Here is a 27417-nt window from a genome sequence, read left to right as displayed (position 1 = left end):
GATAAAAACTTAAGAATTTTCTAGGAATCTCACCAGATACCCTTCTATAGTAAAAAGATACATCCTAATCTCTTGTAGCCCTGGTGGCTCCTGATTTTATCTTATCAGGCTCCTCCAGAGCCACCAAGTTTTTATCAAAAAATGCAAGGATTGCTTAGAAGCCCTTTGAAATGTAACTTAAGAGAGCCATCAAAACTGTATATGGAGCCAAGGCCAAGAGACTTCAAAGTGACTCATCTTCCAGAAGCTCAGACCCATAATCTTGGCTCCCCTGCCTGCCTGTCTTCCCATTTCTATTGAACTCCAACTCTGCTCCCTACAGGCTCATCCTGAAAGCCTTTTCTGTGCTGGGGCCAAGGATCCCCAGCCCGATTAGGAGAACTCCCGAGAGTGCTCCAGGCTACAGGATAGAGCTGGGGCTCAGCCTCTGCCATTGCTAACACACCTGCCCCAATGCTGGGATGGCAGCTGTGTGCCACAACACCTGGCGGAAGAAAGAAATCACTCTGATGACTTTCTCCTGAATTTAACTGTTGGTTGACCAAAATGTCATTATTTCTCCCTTAAACATTTTAACAAGCCCATTTCTTTTTGGAGGCTCATTCTGCTTGGGAAGTTCTTCCTATGGTCTCATAAATATTGTTTCAGGCTAGGGACATGGGTCACTGATGGGATGTTTGCAAAGCATGTGCAAGGCCATGGGTCCTCTCTCAAAAACACACACACAAACAAACAAATAATGTCAAAAAAGAAAAAACTAGTTATAAAACTTGTCCAATTCACAGAAATGACCAAAACTAGCCTACCCTGGCTTGCACTGGTGAGTCCTATTTCTCTATCATTGTCCTTATGTACTAGACTAGAATTCAAATACCCAATCATAAAGGCTGGAGAGGTAGGCTGATGATTCAGGTGCTCTTCCAGAGGATCCGAACTCAATTTCCAGTGCCCTCATAGAGGCTTACAGCTATTGTAGGCAATCCACAGGTCCCAGACATATGTGTGGTGCACAGATATACATGCAGGTAAAAGACCCAAAATACAAAATATATTTTTAACAATTTTCTAAATAGGGCCTGGCAAATGGCTCAGCAGATTTGTCAGCGCGCTTTTGGAGGACCTGGACTCAATCCTAGGTCCCCTCATGGTGGCTCAGTCATCTGTAACTCCAAGGTCATGGGATCATGCACTGTCTTCTGGGCTCTGTAGCTACCAGGCATACATAGTACACAGACTTACAAGCAGGCAAGAGACCTACTCGTGTAAAATAATAAATAATTTAAAAATACCCAATCATATAATTACTCCTATTCCCTGACAGCATCCAGTCCTCAGACTCTCCCTGAAATCACCCTAGACAAGGTCAAAACCTTCCACAGTCTCTGTCCAAAACTTTGTTGCTGCAATATGGCACAGTTCCCTTTGTCGTGGCCATGAGTCAGAGAACTTCAGTTTGATTGTGACTACTGTGCTGTGGCTATGTAAGAGAACACCTTTGAAGGACTAAGATGTAGGTCAGTAGTGTAGTTTATATAGTGATGGAGTAGCATGAATAGATCCTACATTCAAGTGCTGCCCGCCCCCCGAAAAAGAGAGACAAAGACAGACAGACTGACTGACAGAGAGAAAAAGAGAGAACATTTGCAGAATCCAGCTAAAAGATAATCAGAAATTCTTTACACTAGTTTTGCAACTTGTGCTGGTTAGTTTAGAATCACCTGGGAGGAATCCAGTGAGGATGACGTGAGAGGCAGCATTTCCTAGGCTAGGCACAAGAGTGAGGAAACTTGGCAAAGCTAGCAAGTGAGTAGCCTGCGGTGCTGTTGATTTGTTGCAACTAGTTTCTTGAGTTTCTGCCTTGACATCTCAGTACCGGGCTGTAATGAAATTATGAGCCAAACAAGCCCTCTCTTCCCCTAAAATAGCAACAGAAATGAAACCAGAACACGAATGTTCTGTAAGATGAAAATTTTTTTTCTAGATTGTCCCAGCTAGCTGTGGTGAAACACAGCTTTAATCTCAGCACTCAGGAGGCAGAGGCAGTCAGATCTCTGAGAGTTTGAGAGCAGCCTGGTCAACAGAGTGAGCTCCAGGACAGCCAAGGCCACATAAGAAAACCCTGTCTCAAAAAAGCCAAAATTAAAAATAAGGTTAGCCCTCCGTGAAATAAATACAACAGTAACAACTTGAACAAACTCTGTCAGCATGGCATGTGACAGAAAATAAAGGTGACCTGTATGACTCCCTGTCTAGTGAGTCTTTCCAGCAGCAGATCCAGAGAGCTGAGATGAAGTCCCAGGAGGATGACAGAAGTCTAGGAGAGAAATAGTGGAGGCATGAATGAATTAAAGAAGGTCAAAAACAGCCAGGCGGTGGTAGTGCACGCCTTTAATCCCAGCACTCGGGAGGCAGAGGCAGGCGGATCTCTGTGAGTTCGAGACCAGCCTGGTCTACAAGAGCTAGTTCCAGGACAGGCTCCAAAGCTACAGAGAAACCCCGTCTCGAAAAACAAACAAACAAAAAAAAAATGTCAAAACCATCCGGCAATTAAAGGGAGATTGCTCTTCTTTCCTGGTGATAACACCAAATGGCAGATAGCACCACCGGGAGGATCACAGAACTCCTGGACTAGGCCTGGGGGCCACAGCAGCTTCCATGGATGTTGCAGCAGCAGCCTTGAAGCCACAGTGGTTAGCTGGGCTGAGGCTGCAGACTCATGGAAGTCATATGGTCAGATCAATTTACAGAGGAGGGCTTCTGTCTCCCCTCTCCATCCATTAAGAGTCTGAGATAAGTAATAAATAAAATAAATAACCTTTGCCTGGGGGATGTCCCTCCTTTGAGACAGGGTCTCTCATTGGCTCACATCTCACCAATTACGCTGGACTGGCTGGTCATTGAGCCCCAGGGACCCTCCTGCCTCCACCTCCCAGCACTGGGATTACAACCACAAGCCCTTATACACGGCAGGCAGGTTCTAGGCTTTGAACTCAGGTCTTCACATTTGCAAAGCAAACAAACACTTTACTGATTCTTCTTCCCCAACCCCGTTAAAGATCATGCTGACGCAGAAGCAGACCCTTGGCTTGGCTTGGTCCAACTGTTATTGTGTTTGTGTGGAGATGCTTCTGAGAGAGCAGCAGACCCCACAACAACCCTGCAAGGTGGTTCCTTGCTTCTGCACCTAATCTCCAGCCAGAGATACTAGGACGCTTTCAGTGCCTGTGCTGAAGAAAGCAACAATTCCGGTTGCTGCTGATTGTTGCACTTTGGTCAGGGATCACACCGCTACTTTGGGCAACCTCACCAAAGCCAGACTTGTTGACATCTGCACCATTTTGTAAAAACTTACACCAGAGTAGAGGACCCAGTTTTCAACCATGACTACACTATAGGGAATTTTGTTCATTGAGTATGTGTGCGCGCCAGGGCACACTTCTGGAAGTCAGAGGACAACTTGTAGGACTAGGTTCTCACTCCTTCTACCATGACCTTGTGGGTTCTGGATTCATCTCAGGTGGTCAGAAGGACCATTTCTGTGGACTTTAATTAGGAAACAAAAAATGGTGAGATATTCCAGTTTGGATGTTCCCACTCATAAAGGCAGGGCAGGAAGTTTGTTGAGGAGAGGATTGCGTTGGGCCTGTTCACCAGGCTTGCTGACTGTTGAAAGACGTTGATCTCCTGATATAGCTCTGGGAAAGATCAGGGCTCAGATACAGACTAGGGAGGGAGCCATATGCATTCCAGGAGGCAGAGGAAGACCAGACAGGAACAAAAGGAGACTGCCTAGAAAGTAGAGCAGAAGTCGGGTGTGGTGACACATGTTGTCACCCCAACATTTGCGATGCTGAGGTAGGAGGATCACATTGAGTGTGAGGGCAGCCTGGGCTACATTGTGAGTTCTTGGTCAGTCTGGGATATAGAGTGAAACCCCTCTCACTCCCTCCAAAAAAAGTTCCCCCATTGCTCTGGATGGCTTAGTGTGCTTGCCAGAGGCTTTTCTCCAGTTCAACATACAGTTTGGGAGCCTCCCTCCTCTGCACATGTTTGAGAGCACATTAGAGTGATTGCCTTAAGTATATCCTTGGGTGAAGGCAGTCAAAAACTGGTTTTTCCAAGTTCCCGTCCTTAAACTCCCCCCCCCCTTAAACTTTAACTGAGTTCTGGGAGTAGAGCTCAGGGCTACTGTGTGTGTGTGCTGCATAAGGACAGAGCCTAGGTTCCATCCCTAGTACTGTCCCCAAAGAAAGAAAACTTGGAAATGAGTTTGTTCTGATTGTGTCCAACATGTCTGGAGTATCTTGTACTTTGGGTTGCTCATTTTATTCCTTTCTTACTTAGTGAATTAAAACTATGCCAAGCCAATGGTGTTTTAAATGTGTCAGATGACTTTTGAATCGTTCAGAAGGCAAAGAATGGGACAGTATATTCAGGATAGGCCATCTTCGAGTATTTACATACAATAAAGCCCACAAATCTCAAGTGTAATACTAGATGTTTATTTTTAACTACACTTATTATTTATGGGAGGGGGTATCATGCTTATATCATAGTCTGTGCATGTCAGTCAGAGGAAAATTAGTGGGATTCTGTCCGTGCCTTCCACCATATGGATCCTAGGGATTGAAGTCACCGACTTAGCTAGGCTGGCTGGCCAGAGATGCTCCATTCTCTACTCCAGAGTCACAGATATGAAGCCACCTGCTACGCCAGGCTTTTTCAGTAGGTGCTGGGATCCAAACTTGGGTCCCCATGCGCATACACCAAGTACTGTACCAAATACGCCATCTCTCCGGCCCCTATTTTAATTTTGAACTTTGGAAATGATCTCTTTATGCATCTATGGCTGACTTGGAACTCTTCACCTAAACCTAGCTGTCCTGGAACTTTCAGTGACCTGCTTCCTCCTCTGGAGTGCTAGGGTGATGTATGTGCCACCGTAGCCACCTCCCTCCATTGCTTTTTAAGAAAAAAAAAATTGGGGCTCGAGAAACTACTCAGCAGTTAAGAGCACTTGCTAATTTTGTAGATGCCCTGGGTTCTACTCCCAGCACCCGATCCAGCACCCGATCCAGCACCCTTTTTTGGTCTCCACAGACACTAGGCATGAATGTATCCAGTGCACCTATCTACATGCAAGCAACACATACACACATAAAATAAATGAATATTTTTTAGAAAAGGGAAAAGTGGGACAGAGGCAAGAGGAATCAAGGCTATTCTTATCTACATAACCAGTTTAAGGCCAGCCCAGCCTACCTGAGACTGTTTCAAAAGAAAAGAAAGGTGGGGGGCTGAGTTTTGATGTGGAGTTGGTGATATACAATGAGACTGTCAAACAACAATTTCTTAAGGGCTAGGGGTGTGGATCAGTGGTAGAATACCTGGAGGTAGGTGGTCCTGAGTTTCACCGTAACCCTACAACAAGGAAGGGAAAAGAAATAACATGTATAGCTCTCGGTGGGGACTGGAAAGCTAACTGATGTTTAGGATCATTTATTCCATGTGATTTTTAAACCATATCAAATAAAGTCATTTTTCTTCCCCTTCCAAAAATATTTTTGCAAGAGTTGGCCTGTTGCCACCAAGGTCTTCCCAGCTAGGGAGACAAAGGGCTTTGTTTAACCGCTTTGTTCTTTTCTTTTTAACCTATTTGTGTTTAACCAGATCCCTGTCCCAATCCCTTAGGTATTTTAACAACTTCTTTCTGTTTGTTGAACTAAGAGATTAACTTTAGATAGCTATCCAAACTCCAAAGTTTACGTTTGCTGTGCCCCTGCCGCTTCTCACGCCTGCCCCGGCTGGATTCCGCTGGGTGCTTCCAGTTGCTGTGGGAGACGTGAGGGGAACAGCAGGAGCACCGGGAGCGAGAAAGGTGAGGCCTGCCTGACGAGTTTTTTTCTCCTTCCCAAGGTTCTCTGCGTGACCTTTGAGCTGCCTGCGCTGTCCCACTAGCCTTGCGAATATCCAGGACAGTACAGCATTCGTGGAGAAGGCAAGAAAGCTAGATCCCCAGGCGACCGGGAAGCTAGATTCGCTCACCCTTGTCTTCCCACCCTGCGCAGAGACCAGCCGGAGACCCCGTGCCAGGAGAAGGCAGGCTCGGTGGCGGTCAGCTTCCCAGAGCTCTGTCATTGCTGTCACTGCCCCCAACCTCGGGAGGCGCAGCAGTGTCCGAAGAACCCTCCCGTTGGCACAGGTACTCCACCCCCATCCAAGCCGCCAGTCAGAACCTCCCTTCCCCCCAGCCCGGGCAAAAAAAAAAATGGGTCATTTGGCAGCACTGCCCCCCCCCACACGTTGCTTGCCTGTGGGGTTAAAAATACTATTGCAAAAGTCCCACGTCTGATCTTGCGGCTTATCTAAGATTGATAGCCCTTTGGAGCCTGGGCCAATTTTCAACAGCCAATGAAACATGGCCAATGCTACAGTGCTGGGAGTTAATACTTTGAGACAGAGGTCTGAGCTGTGTTTCTAAAATCATGCAATTTATTGAAGGAAACATTAAACCAAAGCTTGTTCTCCCCCGACCCTTGTATTCACTTGCCCACCCATGCGTGGTAGATCCCTGGGAGAAGCATGATGTTGCTGCAATTTCCATCCGCACTAAGGCCTACTGGGGCAGACTTGCAGAGCCAAGTTTCCTGCTCCTTCAAGGGAGAATTCTTGATAGATCTCTATTTTTCTGATATTTTTTTCTTTTTTTATTTCTCCCAGTTCACTGGTTACAGTCTTTGGCCTAAAATTCAAGCCTAGATTGTTCTTTGCCTGTGGGATTCAAGGCTCCCTACCAACTAGCCTCAAGGAGCCAAGCTTCAACAACAACAACAACAAAAATACACGAACGAGGGAAAATGCCCTTCACACCTGCGACTGTCTGAATTTGAAAATGGACATGGGCTTTTGGGGGGAGGTAGGGACAGAACTAGATATTAACCCCAAGCCCTAGCCACACACCAAGCCTCTGGCTGGTGACTTAATTCAGTGTATTATCACTGATGAATACATTTCTAAAACTGGCTGCCCCCCAAGGAGATCAATAGCATCCATTGATGAGGGGGGAGTGAGAGCATAAAAAGGTGACCTGCAGACACCCAGAGGAGCCACCAATAAGGGAGCTGCCCGCCCCCTTGGAGGTCAGGGTGCCAGCATAAAAGGCTGAGTTAGTACCACCAAGGTGTGGGTGGCAGAGTGCTTCTTTTCTGAAAAGACCCTCACTGGTAAGTTGACTGAAGATGCCTCATGCCGCGTCCTACTAGCCCTTTCTTCTTTTTCCTTTTCCATGCTGCTCGCCTTGCTCTGATGGGGGGGGGGGCGTGCACCCGCCTTTTTGTTCTGATCCAATACTGTCATACCTCAAGGAGATTTCACATTTGGTTCCAGGCTGCCTTAATAAAATTAATTTTATAATAAAACAATTAACAGGTTTTTTGTCTTCCTATTGCATCTAAAAGCTCTATTTACAGTGTACAGAAGTGCTACTGTGCATACCTTAACTACCTGCCGTCCGTCCGTACTGGGTCTTGTGCTGAATTTGCTCCATACAATTGCCTTTCATTTATTCTGTTCCCTTTAATAGGCTTTTCCTGCGACCATGTCTTCCATCAGGATCGAATGTGTTTTACGGGACAACTGCAGGTGTGGGGAGTCTCCAGTATGGGAGGAGGCATCCAACTCTCTGCTGTTTGTAGACATCCCTGCAAAGAAGGTTTGTCGATGGGACTCCCTCAGCAAGCATGTGCAACGAGTGGCCGTGGGTAAGAATGAAAGCCGAGCTCCTTTCCTCACAGTTAGCCATCTTTTCCCAGCTTGGGGGGATATAAGGGGGACATCATTGCCTTGGGTCCTTCTTCTTAAAGCCTGACTAAAGATACTTTGAAATCTTTTGGGTTATCATGGTCTCTGTGCCCACTTGAACCCAATGATGATCATCAATATTTTTCTCATTCTCTTGCATGGAGCACAGCATTCCCACCTTCCTTTGCTTTAGTTTGTGATACTGGAGATGGAACCCTCGACTTCACGCATGCTCAGCAAGTACTCTACCACCAAACTATGCCTCCAGTGCCCTGTTTTTGTTTTAATGCTGAGGTACTATAGTGTCTCTTTCAGTATAGTCATTGCCTTCCGATAACAGTATCCACGGCGAACACTCCATTAGTGGCATAGCAAAAGCTATCTGCTCTGGTTAGGCCAAGACCTCCATTTTTTAAAAAAACCAACAATATAAACAGATGTATCACTTCTTTGTGAAAAAAAAAAGAGTTCCTAGGCTTCAAAAGCATCAACCAGTACTGTTTACTCCCAGCACGAATGTGAGATTACTGACAGGATTCCCATGAGAGCTTTGTGGTTTCAGAGGAGTTTTTAGGGCTTTCTATGTCTCAAGGCAATGGGCCGGGAAGTGCTTATCAAGTAGGCAAACAAGTTTCTGTTTTTGTTATTGGATCCTTGGGAAGAGATAGCAGGATTTTCCTAAGTCAAAGGGAATTTCTGGTTTCTGCTCTTTTCCCATGAATCCAACTGTGAGTTTAAAGCATGTTTCCCTGATGCTGAAGATTGAAACCAGGACACACACACACCACAAGCTGCATTCCCAGACTTTTTGAAAAAATTGATTTTGTGTGTGGGGCATACTGGTTCCACCGCACCCATGTTGACATCAGAGAAGAACTTGCAGGAGTCGGTTCACTCCTTCCACCATATAAAGTCAGAGGACAACTTTTGGAACTCTTTTCTTTACACTATATGAGTTTTGGGGATTGAACTCAGATTGTCAGATTTGGTAGCAAAAAGCCCTTACCTACTGAACCGTTTTCTTTATAAGGCAAGGGCTTGATATATAGCTAAGGTTGATGTGGAACTCACAGGTTCTTGCTTCCACTAGAAGCAGCTTCAAACTTACCCATCAATGTGTTTATAGCTCCAAGCAGAATGCTTCTGCCTCTGCCTTCCCTGGTCCCTCATTCCCAGCATTCCCCAAATTCCTACCCATAATTAGCAAAGTTTCCCAGTCTTGCAAAGGGTCTATGTGTTAGCAGGAGTTTAGAAAGCTAAATTATCAGGAGGCATCTCAGGCTGTAGTTAGATTCCTTGTTAAGAGCATGACCCTCCTTATAGGGTCTTGTATATTCCCAGGGTCCCCAAGGGCTTGAGTCACTTCTGAGCAGGGCTTTGAGCTAAGAGCATTTAGCTTTGATGAGGTGCTTGGGAAATGTTTCTAAACAAGCTCAGATAAGTGTATTTCCTGTGATACCCAACATGGTAATCTCTCTCCACTTAAAAAGGTTTCTTTTTAATACAGGGAAGAATATTACAACCAGAAAAGCTAACTATTAATAAAAATATAGGAATATAATAGAGATATAAGGGTTGTATTTCATTGCATATATAATCGTATTATTCTTACCACGCATATTTTCAAAAATATTTGGAAAATGAGAAACAATTTGTAATTAAATATATTAAAAATAAGGACTCTTTCAACATGCTATTAACTAATACGGCCATGTACACCAATAATACTAGTATTCAGAAGGTAGAGGCAAGAGAATACTGAGACTGGGGCTACCCCTCTGCTACATGGTCAGACAACATCTTAGTACCATTAAAATCACTGGACCCACGGGGTGGTGGCGCACGCCTTTAATCCCAGCACTAGGGAGGCAGACGCAGGCAGATCTCTGTGAGTTTGAGGCCAGCCTGGACTGGTCTACAAAGCAAGTTCCAGGACAGCCAGAGCTAAACAGTGAAACCCTGTCTCGAAAAAGCAAAAACGAAAAAAAAGAAAAAAAATCACTGAACCCCTGCCTAAGAAATGAAATATGACACAGGGACCTCTGTGCTCAACCACCAGACTGCCTACTACCTTCTAGGTATTGTCTTTACCTCTGCAGATGCCCCAGTTAGCTCAGTGGCACTTCGACAGTTGGGAGGCTATGTTGCCACCATTGGAACCAAATTTTGTGCTTTGAACTGGGAAGATCAATCAGTATTTGTCTTAGCCACAGTGGATAAAGATAAGACAAACAATCGATTCAATGATGGGAAGGTGGATCCTGCTGGGAGATACTTTGCTGGTATGATTTCTTTCTTTCTTTTTTTGCCCCTATTTCTTGTGTTTGAATCTTACTCTGTGTGTGTGTGTGTGTGTGTGTGTGTGTGTGTGTGTGTGTGTGTGTTGCTGTGGGATGAAACAAAAAATGTATATATACTAGATAAGTGTTCTACCAAAATAAGTAATACTATATAATGAACATATATATGTATTAAACCTTACCTAGAGTTAGAGAGTGACTTGTAAACATTTTGTTCTTGTTTTCATATGTACTCTATCTGAGCCTTTCTCTCTCCAGAAACATTTAGGGCTGCATGTGTGGGTGTTTTGTGTGTTCCCTAAGGAAAACGACTTTTTTTCTGGGACACAGTCTTACTATGCAACTTTGGCCAGGCTGAAAGTTGCTAAGTAGACCAGGCTGACCTTGAAGTCACAGAACTACACCTGTTTCTGCCTTCTGAGTTTTGGAATTAAAAGTGTGTGCCACCGTGCACACAATTTAGTAAGCAACTTACAAAAGTTTAGTATTGATTCAATAAGTCTGTATTTCTAGTATATTAACTGACTAAATAATGTCCATTATGGAATTTTCCCCTCCAGTGAGGGATCCAGTCTGGAATCATATATTGTACTTACTTGTCTTTTCATCCTCTTAATGAAGCATTTTCTTGACCCTCCTCCCTTCTCTCTTTTTTATGGCATTGTCATTTTTAAAGAATATGATCCCTTAAGTGTCTTTTGGCCATTTGAACTTCTTCTGTTGAGAATTCTCTGTTCAGTTCAGTGCCCCATTTTTAATTGGGTTAATTAGCATTTTAAAGTCTAGTTTCTTGAGTTCTTTTTTTTTCCTTGAGTTCTCTATATATTTTGGAGATCAGACCTTTGTCTGTTGCAGGGTTGGTGAAGATCTTCTCCCAGTCAGTAGGTTGCCTTTTTGTCTTAATGACAGTGTCCTTTGCTTTACAGAAGAGAGGACCTATACAATATATATATATATATAGAGAGAGAGAGAGAGAGAGAGGACCTATACACTACATACCTATATAATATATATATACACAATATATATATATAGAGAGAGAGGACCTATACACTACATACCTATATAGAGGACCTATACACTATATACCTATATATATAGAGAGGACCTATACACTATATACCTATATATAGAGAGAGGATCTATACACTATATACCTATATATAGAGAGGACCTATACACTATATACCTATATAGAGAGAGGACCTATTCACTATATACCTATATAGAGAGAGGACCTATACACTATATACCTATATAGAGAGAGGACCTATACACTATATACCTATATATAGAGAGAGGACCTATACACTATATACCTATATATAGAGAGAGGACCTATACACTATATACCTATATATATAGAGAGGACCTATACACTATATACCTATATAGAGAGAGGACCTATACACTATATACCTATGTAGAGAGAGGACCTATACACTATATACCTATATATAGAGAGGACCTATATACTATATACCTATATATAGAGAGAGGACCTATACACTATATACCTATATATATATAGAGAGAGGACCTATACACTATATACCTATATATATATAGAGAGAGGACCTATACACTATATACCTATATATATAGAGAGAGGACCTATACACTATATACCTATATATAGAGAGAGGACCTATACACTATATACCTATATATATAGAGAGAGAGGGGACCTATACACTATATACCTATATATATAGAGAGGGGACCTATACACTATATACCTATATATATATAGAGAGAGAGAGGGGACCTATACACTATATACCTATCTATCTATATATATATAGAGAGAGAGAGAGGACCTATACACTATATACATACATGTATGTGTGTGTATATATGTATAGAGAGGACGGCCCTATACACTGTCCTCTTGCCGCTCAAGCTTGCTTCTCGTATTTGCAATCTGTTTTCCTCTTCTTTCCAATGAAGCATGAATAGTAGCTTCCCAGTTTCTTTGCTCTAATCAGTCTGCTCTGGCCTCTGAGAGCATGTATCACCCAAGTCCATCTCCCTGAATACTGAACACCGACTTAAGGGAATGAAGTACTTGAGACATTTGTCTTTATTTGACTTTGTGTTTCAGCAATTTGATCCCAGTGTGTGGGGGTCTAGGAGTCCACAAATCTCTTTTAAGGGGTTACATATCTCAGGCTGTCCCCAATCTTCTCATCGTCCTTCTTCGGCTTCCAGAGTGCTGGGATTACAGGGGAGGGGCCACCACACTTAGCGTCTACCATGCATTTTGTTCAGGTTTTATGCTTGTGCTCAGTAGGAGAAAATGAGGTTAGTTCATGTTTATCCCTTCTTATTTGAAACCATATCTCTAAATTGCTAAATAGTGGGTGTGTACACTTGTGTATATGTGTATGTGTGTGGATGTTTGAGAGAGAGAGGGGGGGGGGGAGAGAGAGAGAAAGAGAGAGAGAGAGAGAGAGAGAGAGAGAGAGAGAGAGAGAGAGAGAGAGAGAGAGAGTTTGAGGAAGGGGGTTGTTATATAGCCCAGCTGGACCTCAAAGTCACCAACTGTTTCAAATTCACCCTCGTGTCTCCTAATCTAAAGTGTTGGTATCATGATCCATAATGAGGGAAGATGGGGGTTGTACAGGATGAACATCTACAGGACTGAGCTAATGTTCTTTGTGTCCCAAAGGCACCATGGCTGAGGAAACAGCCCCAGCAGTACTTGAGCAGCACCAAGGGTCCTTGTACTCCCTCTTTCCCGATCACAACGTTAAGAAATACTTTGACCAAGTAGACATCTCCAATGGTTTGGATTGGTCCCTGGACCATAAAATTTTCTACTATATTGACAGCCTGTCCTACGCTGTGGATGCCTTTGACTATGACCTGCATACAGGACAAATCTGTAAGAACATCTTTATTAGTTTTTATAATACCACTCATATCATTTTTATATCTTAATGATCAGTAAGGGATCTCTCCCACAGTCCATGTGAAAAAGTATTTCTTTGTCAACTACAGAACTTTGAAATTAAAGATGACTCAGACTTGACTGAGCTGCCAGTCAAGCTGTGGTCCCCAGCACAGCTGAACTCTGCTATTTGGGACTAGGGCTATAGCTGGCCTACTGAAACTAGGCCTGAACTTTTGCTTTCCATCTCCTCCCTGGAGAATGAATCTTAACCTATCAGATAGCACCTAAAGGCACATAATATACAACAGAGTGCAAGAAAAGAGGGAAAACTCTGACCATTTGGGTGCCCGATTCTTAGTTGATCTTTAGTTAATCGTAGGCAAATGAACAATCTTTGAAACAGAAAAATAACAGAAAAGTGCTTCCAGGTTGGTTCAGTTCCATCAATGTTCTGTAAAATGAGCCATCACTGGGAACTTCTAGGGAAAAAATTATTTAGAAGAATTTAAAACGGAGACCTTGAAACTGTTTAATGAAAGTGCCAGACAGGAAGAGCAAAACCAATCATAAAAATGACTTGAAAAAAGTCACAAGGCTTTATGTAGATTTAATCAAGGGCAAACTCTTCCAGGGCTTTTCTTTGAAGTGTGTAGTGTTCTTTTTATGACTATTCTTACCCAATTTCCTTACACATGGATTTAACATTTTTCCATTATACCTCAATGTGATTGCTGGAATGACCTGAATTTTGTAGCTGGCTATTCTTCTGTATTGTTTTTTTGAGGTGCTGGAGAGCAAACTCATTTCTTTGTGTGTGCTAAGGTACCATTCCAGCCCTCCTCTACCTTTCACTGTCCATTGTTTATTTACTCTGGATCTCCTTTAAGCAGCCTGAGGATTTTAGAATGCCCTTTTTAATAAGTAAGCTCTTTAAATATTGTTTCTTGATTTTGTAGCAAGTAAGAAAAATAATGAGTGCCCCCCCAGGGTTTGTACATGCATTGTTCATATGGTACCATTAAGCTGCCATATAGATCTTCAGCTTAGTAAAAGCACGAGTGTTGGTCACTAAGACAGTGACGTAAGCACAGACTGAAGAACGTCCGAGATAGACTTGCAAAGCTTAGTTTCGGTCAGCCTCAGAGAGCTACCTATAGATACTTTACTAAGAATTTGGAAATGACTGATCCTATAAGACTAATCCTAGTGCTCACAAGTCTGAGGCAGGAAGATTATTTTAAGACTCTAAAGACAGATTGGGCTATACAACGAATTCTGGGTCAGCCTTGGATATAAAATGAGAAATTGTATCTAAATAAATAGATAACGCAGCTTTATTGAGCTTAGTGGTAGAGCATTTGTCTACCATACACGAGGCTCTGAGTTCTATCTCCAGAAGTGAAAAAAAAAAAGAAAACCAACTTTTCTTTTCCTCTGAAGTCTTAGAAAGCTTAGAAAGCTTAGAAAGCTTTATATATCTATAAAGACAAAAAGGAGTGAATCTATCCCAATCATGTAGTAAAAATCCTCTGTTCACATGCCAGCCACTAGACAAGCGTAAGTGACCAATGTTTATAAGCAGCTTGAGAGGGCACTGTCTACTCGTTAGCATTGGGTGACCCATTGTTTTGTCGTGTTTTGGTTTTGGTTTTCAACTGCAGCCAACCGCAGAAGTGTTTACAAGATGGAGAAAGATGAACAAATCCCGGATGGAATGTGCATTGATGCTGAGGGAAAGCTTTGGGTGGCCTGTTACAATGGAGGAAGAGTGATTCGTCTAGATCCTGAGACAGGTAGGCTGCAGACGAAATGGAACCCTACCCAGTCCAGAAAACTAGAGAGCATTACTAATACAGTTAGAGTTATCTTAGTGGTCTTAACTGGGCAATTTGGGAAATGAAGGCAAAATACACAGCGCCAAATTTATAGTCAAGAATTTCTATGGAAGTAAGTCTCTCTGCCAAAAGTTAATTGTCAGAGAAGGTAAGTTAAATACATGGATGGGAGCCAGGTAATATGGTAGCTTATATATAAACCTAGAAATCAGGAGATTAAACCAAGGGGATGGTGAGTTTGAGTCAGTCAATACATATACAGAAGGACTTCCCACATCATTTCCTCTTTTCTGTCTAAATAAAAAGGAAGGTTTAGTTAAAAATTACATGTAACAAAACAGGTGTCAAGCAAGAATTACAGTTACAATATTTATATCTACTTTATATTTTATCATAACTAAGGGAAACTATAATTATAACTATCTATTGTTTAACTCCATCAAAGACTTCAGAAGTATATAATATTACCTAAGAAAACAGAAAGTGCATTTTAAGGAACTTCCAAAACTCTAGAATTGACAGAGACATCTCACTGCCTAGACAGTCACCCAGAGTTCTTCAGTACCATTGGCATACCAATCTTCACCCTACAGGCCCATAGTATCCAGCAGACTTTTCCAAGAAATGTCCTACTTTGTCTCTTTTGATTGATTTTAGTTTGAAGTCTATTTTGTTGGATATTAGGATAGAAGCTGCCTTTTCTTATGCTGAGTCAGAAAGCCTTCTCTTAAAAGAGTTGCGGAGCTCCTGCTCACTGCCAGCATGCACAGCCCATTGGGGGGGGGGGAGTGCTGAGCCATGCTTTCTTTTGTGTCTAGAATTCCTTTCCAAGCTTCCTCAGGTTTTAAGTTGATGTAGTCAGCACATGTTGGTACGCCATTGTGATGTGCACTAGCCCCTTCCAAGGGATGAATTCTGAGCCCCACAGTCTCTTAGACCATCCCTATCCTTCAGAAAAGCTCCAGAAGCATTGTGTATGTTGCAAATTTTTAGACCTAAATTTCAAATAAAGTATTTGTTGACCTAGGAAAACGACTCCAAACTGTAAAGTTGCCTGTTGATAAAACAACATCATGCTGCTTTGGAGGAAAGGATTACTCTGAAATGTATGTGACCTGTGCCAGGGATGGGATGGATGCTGAAGGCCTTCTGAGGCAGCCAGATGCTGGTGGCATTTTCAAGGTGATGTGGCCTTTTGGGGGGCGTGGAGGGTATTCTGTTAAATAATTGATCAGTGCTTCTGCATACTTCCCAAAAACCATGTGATTGGCATGTTAATCTAGACTATAAGTTATGTAAAGTTCAGAATGATGTGTCTGACCTACTTTCAATAGTGTTTGTAAGATCATCTGATTGTTCTGATGTCATAAAAAGATGTGCAGGTTTTTAACAATTTTTGTGACAGCAAACACTGATTTAAAAAATCTTACATGAGTCAGGCAGTGGTGGCGCACGCCTTTAATCCCAGCACTCGGGAGGCAGAAGTAGGCAGATCTCTGTGAGTTTGAGACCAGCCTGGTCTACACAAAGAGAGTTCCAGGACAGCCTGGGCTACACAGAGAAACCCTGTCTTGAAAAACCGAAACAAACAAACAAATAAAAACCTACCTTTCTTGACAGGTGAGAAAATAATAGAACTAAATTGCTCTATATCAGTGTGCATGCTCGCTCATTGAACTGGAATGTATGTGAATGACTGGTTGAACCATGTAATACCTAACTCTTTTTCATGATAAAAAATAAAATGGGGGGGGCTGGAGAGATGGCTCAGTAGTTAAGAGTACTGACTGTTCTCTCAGAGGACCCAGGTTCAATTCCCAGCACCCACATGGCAGCTCCTAACTGTAACTCAAGTTCAGGGGATCTGACACCCTCACACCAATGCACATAGAGTTAAATAAATTTTTTAAAAAAATAAAATAAAATGGGGTTATTAAAAGTAGCTACACATGTTATTATTTTTATTTATTTATTATATATAGTGTTCTGCCTACATGTATGCCTGCAGGCCAGAAGAGGGCAATATATATATATATATATATATATATATATATATATATATATATATATATATATCAACCATGTGGTTGCTGGGAATTGAACTCAGGTCTTCTAGAAGAGCAGTCAGTGCTCTTAACCCCTGAGCCATGTCTCCAGCCCCTAGACATATTATCTCAATTTGCTTGGTGTTTGTTTGTTTGTGACAAGATCTCACTCCATAGCCCAGGCTGGCTATGTAGTCTTCCTGCCTCAACTGCCCAAGTACTGAGGTTCCAAGTCTGAGCCACCATGCCTGGATCTGTAACAATGGTTTGAAGACTATAATTTACCAGTTTCATTCTTTTTTTCCCAACAGATTACTGGTCTTGGGGTCAAAGGAATCGCCCCATATTCCTATGCAGGGTAAACTGCAGCTCTTCCTTGCTGTCAGAAGAAAATGCTTTGAAGACAACTGGAGAACTAAGGGACTTAAACCAATGAAATTTCAATCTATTTTTTTTTAATGAGACAATGATATAGCAGGGCTAGGCTTTAATTTATAGTTTTGCCTGGGTGCTGGGGAATAAACCCAGTGTGTGACATATTAACTAACAGTGAATTACATTCCTTGTTTTTCTAAAAGTAGAGCATTTTTCACAGAGAATAAGTGGCTTTAATAGCACATTCTAGGCCTTCTATTAAAAACAATCCTATAGAAACGCAAAAAGTTGTTCAACTATCAATCAGCCTGATGACTGCAAATTGCTCTTGGGTTGAAATGGGACTATGTCCATTTTTTTCCTGCATTCTATACTTGCTGGATCCAAAGCTTCAAAAAAATTAATGCATAGAAACTTGGTGATTTATAATGATTTTGGGATACTTCCTGTGTGTTATTTTTACAAACTAAGATACTGTCACAGGATATGATACAAACACCGTGTCACAATCTGTGGTCTGTGGTTCTAACTGCCGCCTACTGGATATAAAAAAAAATACATCACATGGCAAAGAATTTACGTTACTTTTTTACATTTATTCATCCGTGTGTGTGTGTGTGTGTGTGTGTGCGCGCACGCATGTGCAAATCCTATTTCAAGGACTTGATCTCAGATGGTACCTTTATTGACGGACATCTCACTGAGTGTCGCTGCTGCTTCCTCTTCCTTTTTAAATATTTATTTATATATTTTATGGATGTGACTGTGCTATTTGCATGTATGCCTGCATAACAGAAAAGGGCATCAGACAGAAGAGACCATTAGATATCATTTGAGAGCTAATGTCATTGCTGGGAATTGAACCTGGGTCCTCTGGAAGAACATCCAGTGCTCTTAACTGCTGAGTAATTTCTCCAGCCCTCTTCCACTTTCTTTTTTGAAATGTGGTCTCTTTCATGTAGTTCATGCTGATTTTGAGCTTTCTGTGTAGGTGAGGGTGGCCTTGAACTCCTCAGCCTCCTGCCTCCATTTCCCAGATGCTAGGATTAGAGATGTGCGTGTGCCACCATGCCGAGTTTGGAAAGAATATTTTGTGGCGGGTGGGGGTGGTGGTGAAGAAGGACGCTTAAAAGAAATCCCACACTAGCTCAGAATTGAGAAATAGACAGTTATTTATTTAGGGGTAGACTCACAAATCAGAATCCTCTGCTGGAGCGGAGATTGGCATATATAGTATAAGAGGCCACGCCCAAGTGGGCAGGTAACTACTGGCTGTAGGACTTCCTACGGGGGGGGGGGGTTCGAGACAGGGTTTCTCTGTAGCTTTGGAGCCTGTCCTGGAACTCACTCTGTAGACCAGGCTGGTCTCGAACTCACAGAGATCCACCTGCCTCTGCTTCCCGGGTGCTGGGATTAAAGAAATGTGCCACCACTACCTGGAAGAAAGAATTTTTTAAAAGTAATATTGTTGAGCTATAATTAGCTTGATCATATTTAAAGTGTATAAAATTATCATATATTCATATATGTGTCATATATATTCATATCAACCACATAAAAAGCAGTGAATCTCTTCACTACCCCCAAAAGTTTCCTTGTGTTCCACTGTCATCTTTTCTTTCTGCCCTTCAACATGCTTTTACCCTATCCTCAGATCACTGATCTTCTTTCTGTCCCTTTAAATTGACCTTAAAATTGGGTAGTGCCAGCCTGGGGTTATAGCTCAGCGCTAAAGGCTTGTTCACCATGTATAAGGCTCTGGGTTCAGTCTTTAGTAACACACACACATACCACACACACACACACACTTATATATACATGCACACATATACACACACTACTAGATAGTGTGATCTCTCCAAATTTATTCTATTTTGTTTAAGTTTGTTTTGTTTTGTTTTTAGACAAAATATCACTGTCACTCAAACAGGCCTTGAACTCATGATAGTCCTGTCTCAGCCTCAAAAGTAATGGGATTACAGATATGAGCCACCACCACCAGCTCTCAACTTCAAAATTGTGTTATTTTGGGGGCTGGAGAGATGGCTCAGTGGTTAAGAGCATTGCCTGCTCTTCCAAAGGTTCTGAGTTCAATTCCCAGCAACCACATGGTGGCTCACAACCATCTGTAATGAGGTCTGGTGCCCTCTTCTGGTCTGCAGACATACACACAGACAGAATATTGTAAACATAATAAATAAATAAATATTTAAAAAATTGTGTTATTTTTATTTTTTTAAAGATTTATTTATTAATAATTATGTATACAGTGTTTTACCTACATGTATGCTGCAGGCCAGAAGAGGGCACCAGATCTCATTGCAGATAGTTATGAGCCACCGTGTGGTTGCTGGGAATTGAACTCAGGACCTCCAGAAGAGCGATTAGTGCTCTTAACCTCTGAGCCATCTCTCCAGCCCCTCAAAATTGTTTTAGTTGTGTTAGTTTGACCTTCAATAATATTTAATTTTACTCATATTTGGGTTCTGGGGATTAAATTTAGACACATGTTAAACATGCTCTAGCCCATTTCTAAATTCTTAAATCACCTTGAATAAATGTGCTCCAATGTGAACTGGAATTTCTTTAAAAGTTGTTGAATAAGTTGAGAGAATTGGCTCCTGCGCTAGGAACTTTTTGTTGCTGTGACAAAATACCTTACAAGAAACAACTTAGCATTTCCTTAAGCTCAGAGTTTGCAAGTACAATTCGGGCTATCCTTAGTGTAGCATCAGAGTCTGGGTTAGAGTTAGGTATCAGGTCTTGTTCAGAGTCTGTGCCAGTGTTCTGACTCGGGTTAGAGCAGGGTCATGGTTAAAGATTAAATTTGGCATCATTTAGGTCAGGGGTTAGAGCCAGCCAGTGTCATGATGAGGTGGTGTTTGGAATGCAGGTCATTGTTACGTTCAGGCTGAGAGTTTAGAGTCAGATTTAGAGTGGGTTTCAAGGCTATGGTTAGTGAGAAGGGCAGGTCAGGCTCATGGTTAAGACCAGGATCATGTATTGATTGAGGTCAGCATTCAAATATTGATTTTAGAGTCAGGGTCAGAGTTAGGTATGGATAAGACAACAGTTGACATTAATTTATTAGCTGGTAGTTGCGGTTGATATTGGGGAAGTGTGTCTTAGGGACTTAAGACATTTTATTTACAAAAGACTTCTGAGCAGTCTGCATTGGGCCCTGTGAACTTCTCAGAGGTGTTCTCTCATGAAAAGCCTCTGGGGCCTTCTGGTGCTCTTCCTGCCCCCGCCAGTCAGTACTGTTAGCTACTTGCACATGGGAGGCATAGGCTAGGCTTTGGACGGCCTTGCGGCCTCTAATCCTTCCTGAAAGGTTTTTGTCTAGCCTCTTGGATATATCCAGTCTTTTTTTTTCTTTTTGACAGCCAAATCTTTATTTTATTTTATTTTATTTTTGGTTTTTCGAGACAGGATTTCTCTGTGGTTTTGGAGCCTGTCCTGGAACTAGCTCTGTAGACCAGGCTGGCCTAGAACTCACAGAGATCCACCTGCCTCTGCCTCCTGAGTGCTGGGATTAAAGGCATGCACCACCGCTGCCCAGCAGCCAAATCTTTATTAAGGGAATGGGTCTCTGGGGGTGGGGGTGGGCCTGGGGCCCTCACTACACAGCTTGTTAATCGTCACTGTCTCCAGAATCCTGTGGCTTCATCGCATATGGACGCTCTGGAGGGCTGGAGAAGGGCTCAGTGTGCAGGGCTTCGAAGTCATCCTCTCGGAAGGCCAGGCCCACTGTGGCTGGGGCCTGTGGCCCTGCTGTCAGCCTAGTGAAGCCACACTCCCCCACAGTTTTCCCATCATCAAGGAGCTGGTCGTCCTTGTACAGCCGCTGCTCATCTGGTGGCCGCTTAAGGATCCTCTCAACGATGCGCTTCAGCTCGAATACGGTACTCGACTCCTTGGTATCCGTGAAGATGGTGGTCTTGTGGTGCCGGATTATGAGAAACACGTCCATCCCGGAGGCTGCTTCTGGCTCCACGCGCTGGCACAGCCACGCTCAGTCCCAAGATCCTCTACCACAGTCTGAATAGGGCGATCCTGCCTCCAGGAATCCTCAGAATGAGACTCTCCAGTCTTTTTTCTTATTGATTTATTACTCTTTGACAATTTCATACATGTATATAATAGACTTTGGCCATTTTTCAGTCCCATTGCCACCTCTCATCTCTCTCCTACTCCCAATGTAGCCTTTTTCCAAACAAGTCTCCCTCCCATTTTCTTTACTTTAAAAATTATTTCCTTTACTTTTGTGATTATAATATAATTCCATCATTTCTCCCTTCCAAACCTCCTTCTAAATGCTTCCATGCACTCCTCCTTGCTCTCTTTCAAATTCATGGCCTCTTTTTTCATTAATTATTGTTATATGCATATATATTCCTAAATATAACCTGTTCAGTCTGTAGAATGCAATTTTGTATGTGTTTTGGTATTGAACAACCAATTGGTATGCTGTACTCCAGGGAAGGCTACTTCCTCTCTTAGTTGCCTATAGTTCTTTGCATAGGGTTGAGGCCTCCTGAGCCTTCCCCTGCCCATTTTGGCACACCTATTGTGGTTCTTGTTCAACTCCTGCTTGGGTAGTCATGGTGTTGAAACATCATGACTGTAGTTTCTGACGTTCTAGGAAGCTACATTGTCACAGCAAGCTCCTTGTTTCTCTGGTTCTTACAGTCTTCTGAAATGTTCCCTGCACCTCAGATGCAGGAGTTGTTATGTAGATGTATCAGTTGGGATGCCTCCACAACTCTCCATTTGGGGAGGAGGGGTTTTGAGAAGTTGGTTCTAACACCAGTGAATAAATGCCTCAGCAGCAGAGTAGATGAACTTGCCAGGAAAGGAGAAAGCAAAGCTTCCTGCTTCCATGTCTTTTTATGTGGACTGCCACCAGAATGTGAGGCCAGATTTACGGTGGGTCTTTCTACCTCAAATGATCCAATCAATAAATCCCCACACAGGCATGTTTGAGATTTAGTTGATTCCAGTCGTAGTCAAATTAATAACTGGAATTAGCCATCATACTATGTGAATAAAGACTTGGAGCCAGCCTCTTAGAAGGCGGATCGAATCTGGGACCTGCCAGAGAGTAAGATGGGAGCTCATGTTTTAGCACTAGGGCAGGTGCCAAAGGACCCAAGGGAAGGGCATGAGATGGGGTAGGGAAGAGCAACCAGACTGTACTGGGGCTGACCTAAGAAAACGTGTTTAAAGCATTACCCAGACTTTTGAATCATTGCTTAGTCTGAAGACAGTCAGAAAAGCATGGAAACAGTTTAGTTGAGCCTGTGGTGAAGGCAGGTGGTAGGAAGAGTAAGGGGGAAGCTAGGAGCTAGGAAAGGTCAAGGGTGATAAGAGCAGCTGTTATAACTCCTGCCACAGGTAGTTGATGAGTGTCTTAGTCTCTAGGGGAACAGAACTTATAAAATGAATCTGACACACACCACAGATATATAGATATATCTGTGGCATAGATCATATATATATATATATATATATATATATATATATATATATATGAAATGATTTGCAGGTTGAAGTCTAGCTATAATGACTGGCTGTGAACAAGTCCAAGAATCTAGTCCCAGGGAGGGAGAAAGCAAACAGGTAAAGAACAAAAATGTCTTCCTTTCATGTCCTTATATAGATTTCCAGCAAAAAGGTGTGGCCAGGATTAAAGGCATATGTCTTCCTGCCTCCAAAGGTCCAACTAGAAGTGGATTTACCTACTTCAACCCAAGCACAAAAATCTCTCACAGGTTTGCGACCATTTCTGGATTCTAGTTAATTCCAGATATAGTCAAGTTGACAACCGAGAACAGCCATCACAATCCACCCCTTGTCAACTTGACACAAATCATATCTCCTCATGTCATGATCAATTTCCAAATGAAAACAATAACCAGGTCATAATAACTCCTACACATAACTATACCACATACAATCACAAACACATTATCTATTTAACCAGGTCATAACGAAGCCTTACATGATATAACCTCATATGACCGCAATGTATTAGAAATAGAGGATAGTGGCATTGTCCCTTGAGAAACATTTTTTAGTATCTCAAACTTAAATATGATAATTACTGATAATTCTTAATTGATATTACAACATATGATAAAGAAATACAGGAAAGAAAACGTATAAAATACAGTCTTAACAAAATAAAACAGAAACTTTCATGTCAATTATAATCCCCGTTTCTGTGACTGGTCATGTGACCTTAGCTGGTATTTAGAACTACCTTCCTCTACTACCCATTCTGTATTTCCTTTACCCTCTGCAAGCACCTCAGCAGGCTTGGCTCTTTTCCTGGAGGAGTGACCATACTTTCATTCCTGACAGATCTGTGCCCTTTCTCATCCTGCCTGGATTAGGCTGCTGTAGTTTCTCGTAGATCTCCTGCACTGCATTGTAGAGAAACAATCCTGCTCCATTGTAGAGAAACAATCCAATTTCCCCATGGCAATCTGGATTAATCACCTCTCCTCACACATGTCTTTCTTAGCCTGTGGGTTTAAGGACATTAGAAATAAAACGTGGCCAAGAAGACCAGTTTAATAGAAAGTTTGTTGTGGCTCCTGGCAGAAGGGCTTCCCCTTCTGGAACCAAAACTTCTAGAGCAGTAGAATTTAAGATCATGGGAACAAGGGGAACAAGCTGGGTGGCAGTGGTGCACGCCTCTAATCCCAGCACACGGGAGGCAGAGGCAGATGAATCTCTGTGAGTTTGATGCCAGCCTGGCCTACAGAGTTCCAGGACAGGCTCCAAAGCTACAAAGAGAAATCCTGTCTTATATTTTTTAAAAGACATTTTTAAAGGATTTATTTATCATGTGTGCCTACAGGCCAGAAGATACCAGATTTTATTACAGATGGTTGTGAGCCACCATGTGGTTGCTGGGAATTGAACTCAGGACCTCTGGAAGAGAAGCCAATGCTCTTTACCTCTGAGAAATCTCTCCAGCCCGAGAAACCTTGTCTTGAAAAGCCAAAAGAAAAAAATGGCGGGAACAGGGAACAAAAATTTTCCAGTGAGTCACTAGGGCTGATAATAAGTGAAACTATTCCCTTTTTCACCCCTTGATTCCTGGACCTGTGGTTCCTGGCTATGGGAGAAACTGTACCATGTTTAGATATTTATTCAAATCATATAACACACACCTTCTTCTGGAGAACACGGCCCCACTCCTCCAGGCTGCCACCTAATTGGTACTTTAACTATGTCTTCAAAAAGCCATTCCATCTTTCTATCAGGCTATTTGTTTCAGGATGGTGGGGAACATAGTAAAACCAGTGGATTCCATGATCACGGGCTCACTGTCACACTTCTCTGGCTGTGAAGTGAGTTCCTTGGTCAGAAGCAGTACTGTGTGGAATACCCGTGATGGTGGATAAGGCGTTCTGTAAGTGCACGGATGGTGGTTTTGGCAGAAGCATATGTGCAGGAAATGCAAATGCATATCTGAATCAGTATCTACTCCAGTAAGAACAAAATGTTGTCTTTTCTACTGTAGTCAGCCTGCCACGAGGTCGCTGACTGGTCACCCCAGGGAATGGTGTCATATCAGGTTGGTCCCTGCTATTGGCAGATCTGTCACTTAGCAGTAGCTGTAGTCAGGCCAGCCTTGGTGACTGGAAGCCCATAATGTTGAGCCCATGCATAATCCCCGTCTCTGTTTGAAATGAATGGCAGGAATGGCTGGGGAAAGAGGCTGACTCTCCACAGAATGGGTCGTCCTGTCTACTTGATTATTGAACTCCTCCTCAGCTGAAGTCACCTTTTGATGAACATTTACATGGGACACAAGTTTCTTTGCCCATTTGAGATCTATCCACACAGTTTTTCCCTGGATATCTTTCTCACCAATTTTCCAACCATGCTCTTTCTAAGTCCCTGACCATGCAGCCAATCCATTGGCTACAGCCCATGAATCAGTGAACAATTATACATATGGCCATCTTCCCTTCCAAACAAACTGTATGACCCTGTATACTGCCTGAAGTTAGGCCCCCTGTGAAGATTTCCCTTTGCCAGTTTCTTTCAGGGTTGTCCAAGAAGGGGGTGGAAATGTTGCAGCCGTTCACTTCTGCATATCATGTAGGCTCATCAGTAAACTAGGCCCTACTTTTTCCTCAGTCAACCAATCATAGCGCACACCCTATGAGGCACACCCCTATAGGTGCATGTTTGGCAGCAGATGGCATTGAACAGGAGTAGGAATCATAGGCACTTGGGCAACTTTTCCATGTAGCTTGCTAGTGCCTTCAGGACCTGCTCAGGCCTGATCTCGTATCCACCACTTCCATTTGATAATGGATGTCTGCTGTGTACATCCTACTTTGTGACCACACCCAACTCATGATGGGCAGTTCAGGTCACCTGGTAACTTGGTGGCCCATTATTGAACATTCAGTTTCCACTAAGGCCCAATAGAAGGCCAAGATCTGTCTCTCAAAGGGAGAATAGTTGTCTGCAGATGATGGCGGGGCCTTGGTCTAAAATTCCAAAGGACTCTTCTGTGATTTCACTTATAGGGGTCCTGCCAAAGGCTCCAAACAGCGTCGTTATCTGCCACTGACACCTCAAGTCCCATTGGGTCTGCTGATCATATGATATGGTCCAAATGGTAGAGCAGCCTGCACAGCAGCCTGGACCTGTTGAAGATTCTTCTCCCATCCCAGACCCCACACAAAGCTAACTTTCTGTGTCTCTTCACAGCAATAAAACCTTAACTAAAATACTCTCTTTTGGCTACCATTATTCACATGCCCAATCAAAACAAACCAACTCATCCTAACATGGGGTTTCTCCTTTTCCCTCTATAAACTGCAATTTATCTATGGGTCACATCTGTCTCCTCTCTATCCCTCTGGGAAAATATCCCCCCCCCCCCCCCGCCTCTCCCTTGCTCCTTTTCCCTTCTTCCTCAACTGCTTCCTTTCCTGTCTTTGTCTCTTATTCCTTGTCCTTTGTCCCTCTGGGGCAAATAAATATCCTTTGTACTGAGAACTTCGTCTTTGGAAGTCTTGTTGAGTCTCCAATCCTTTCGATATGAACTCCCAGAGACTGCAGCAGCACACACTAGACCTACACAGGCTGGAACCAAACAAAATTCTAGCCCTGGAAAAAGGACCGGACACAAAGACCATCAGTTAACCAAGAGTCTGTTTGTAACTGATACCTGCGAGGAGGAGAAGAGTTGGGTTTTTGCCCATTGGAATATCACTTGGTATAACCAAAGCACTCCAGAGCAGGACCCAGGCCCAAGAAGAGTTAGCCAAAACAGATTCCATGTGGGTTGTGTTTGTGTGTGTACTTTTCATTTTGTTTTGATATTTTTGTCTTATCGGTTCTCTTGTTTTAGTTTGTCTGTTTTGGTTTTCATTTTTTACTTTGTTTACTTTTTTTAGAGAGAGAAAGAATGCAAAGTTGGGTAGGTAGGGAAATGGAGAGGATCTGAAAGGAGTTGGGGAGGTGAAAGAATATTATCAAAATACATTATATGAAAAAATTAGTAATTTTAAAAGAGGATAAATATGACCTTGCAGAGTTTCCTGGTTATCCCTATTGTATATGTGACAAAGCCAGTGTGTTTCTCCTTTATTAGCTTAAGATGGCAATATCAGATCTCAGAGGTTGGTTCTTCTGTTTTTGACTAAAGAAATAGTTTCACCCAAGCCTAGTTTCATGAACAAGTGAGTTTACTGGAGATACTTTCAAGAGTACCAATAAGCCAGGTGAGGAGGCACATGCCTTTAATCCCAGCACTCAGGAGGCAGAGGCAGGCGGATCTCTGTGAGTTCGAGGCCAGCGTGCTCTATAGAGAGTTCCAGGACAGGCTCCAAAGCTACACAGAAACCCTGTCTTGGAAAAAAAAAAACAAGAGTATGAATGAAGGGTTACATACAGGAGCATGGGTGATTCAAAGACAGTTGCAGCACCAAAATACCTGAAAGATGTATTACTGGAGCTCTCTGGAGGACTCAGACAGCTGGGCCAGTTAGACTCTCCTCATCTCAACAATTGTTACTGTTTCTGTAACCTTGTGGGAGGAAGAATGAACTTTGTAAATTCCAGGAACTCCTTGAGATTTGCGAGATTTTTACTTCCTGCCCCTTTCAAGTTTCACTAGCTTCTTCAGT

General features: G+C 42.7%; 2 protein-coding genes across 5 annotated transcripts; one reads left to right on the top strand and one right to left on the bottom strand.

Moving 5' to 3' along the window:
* The first annotated feature begins 5808 nt into the window (after positions 1-5808).
* Positions 5809-17816, top strand: LOC121443691 (regucalcin). Of its 4 annotated transcripts, none has more exons than XM_041645498.1 (7): positions 5809-5878; positions 7583-7760; positions 9900-10082; positions 12772-12987; positions 14658-14789; positions 15859-16013; positions 17188-17816. In XM_041645498.1, exons 2-7 carry the CDS (start codon positions 7598-7600, stop codon positions 17236-17238), a joined length of 900 nt encoding a protein of 299 aa, XP_041501432.1. In that variant the 5' UTR covers positions 5809-5878; positions 7583-7597; the 3' UTR covers positions 17239-17816. The 4 variants fall into 4 exon arrangements, with proteins under 4 accessions (XP_041501432.1, XP_041501430.1, XP_041501433.1 ...); XM_041645496.1 differs by lacking the exon at positions 5809-5878 and adding an exon at positions 5953-6202; XM_041645497.1 differs by lacking the exon at positions 5809-5878 and adding an exon at positions 6916-7223.
* Positions 17817-20885: 3069 nt separating this feature from the next.
* LOC121443682 (elongin-B-like) lies at positions 20886-21224 on the bottom strand. The gene has a single exon (XM_041645484.1). It carries the CDS (start codon positions 21222-21224, stop codon positions 20886-20888), a length of 339 nt encoding a protein of 112 aa, XP_041501418.1.
* Positions 21225-27417: the final 6193 nt, after the last annotated feature.

The sequence above is a fragment of the Microtus oregoni genome, unplaced genomic scaffold, assembly GCF_018167655.1.
Source record: "Microtus oregoni isolate MIOR12 unplaced genomic scaffold, Mior012 000112F_000, whole genome shotgun sequence".
NCBI classification, from domain to species: Eukaryota; Metazoa; Chordata; class Mammalia; order Rodentia; family Cricetidae; genus Microtus; species Microtus oregoni.
This window is presented reverse-complemented; position numbering and strand designations above follow the sequence as displayed.

What these genes read in the sequence shown, in the direction of transcription:
- LOC121443691 (XM_041645498.1), top strand. Translation starts at nt 7,598, where the DNA reads ATGTCTTCCATCAGGATCGAATGTGTTTTACGGGACAACTGCAGGTGT. An exon ending in TGTGCAACGAGTGGCCGTGG is followed by an intron (nt 7,761 to 9,899) that starts GTAAGAATGAAA and finishes TTACCTCTGCAG; the next exon opens with ATGCCCCAGTTAGCTCAGTG. An exon ending in TCGTCTAGATCCTGAGACAG is followed by an intron (nt 14,790 to 15,858) that starts GTAGGCTGCAGA and finishes TTGTTGACCTAG; the next exon opens with GAAAACGACTCCAAACTGTA.
- LOC121443682 (XM_041645484.1), bottom strand. Translation starts at nt 21,224, where the DNA reads ATGGACGTGTTTCTCATAATCCGGCACCACAAGACCACCATCTTCACG.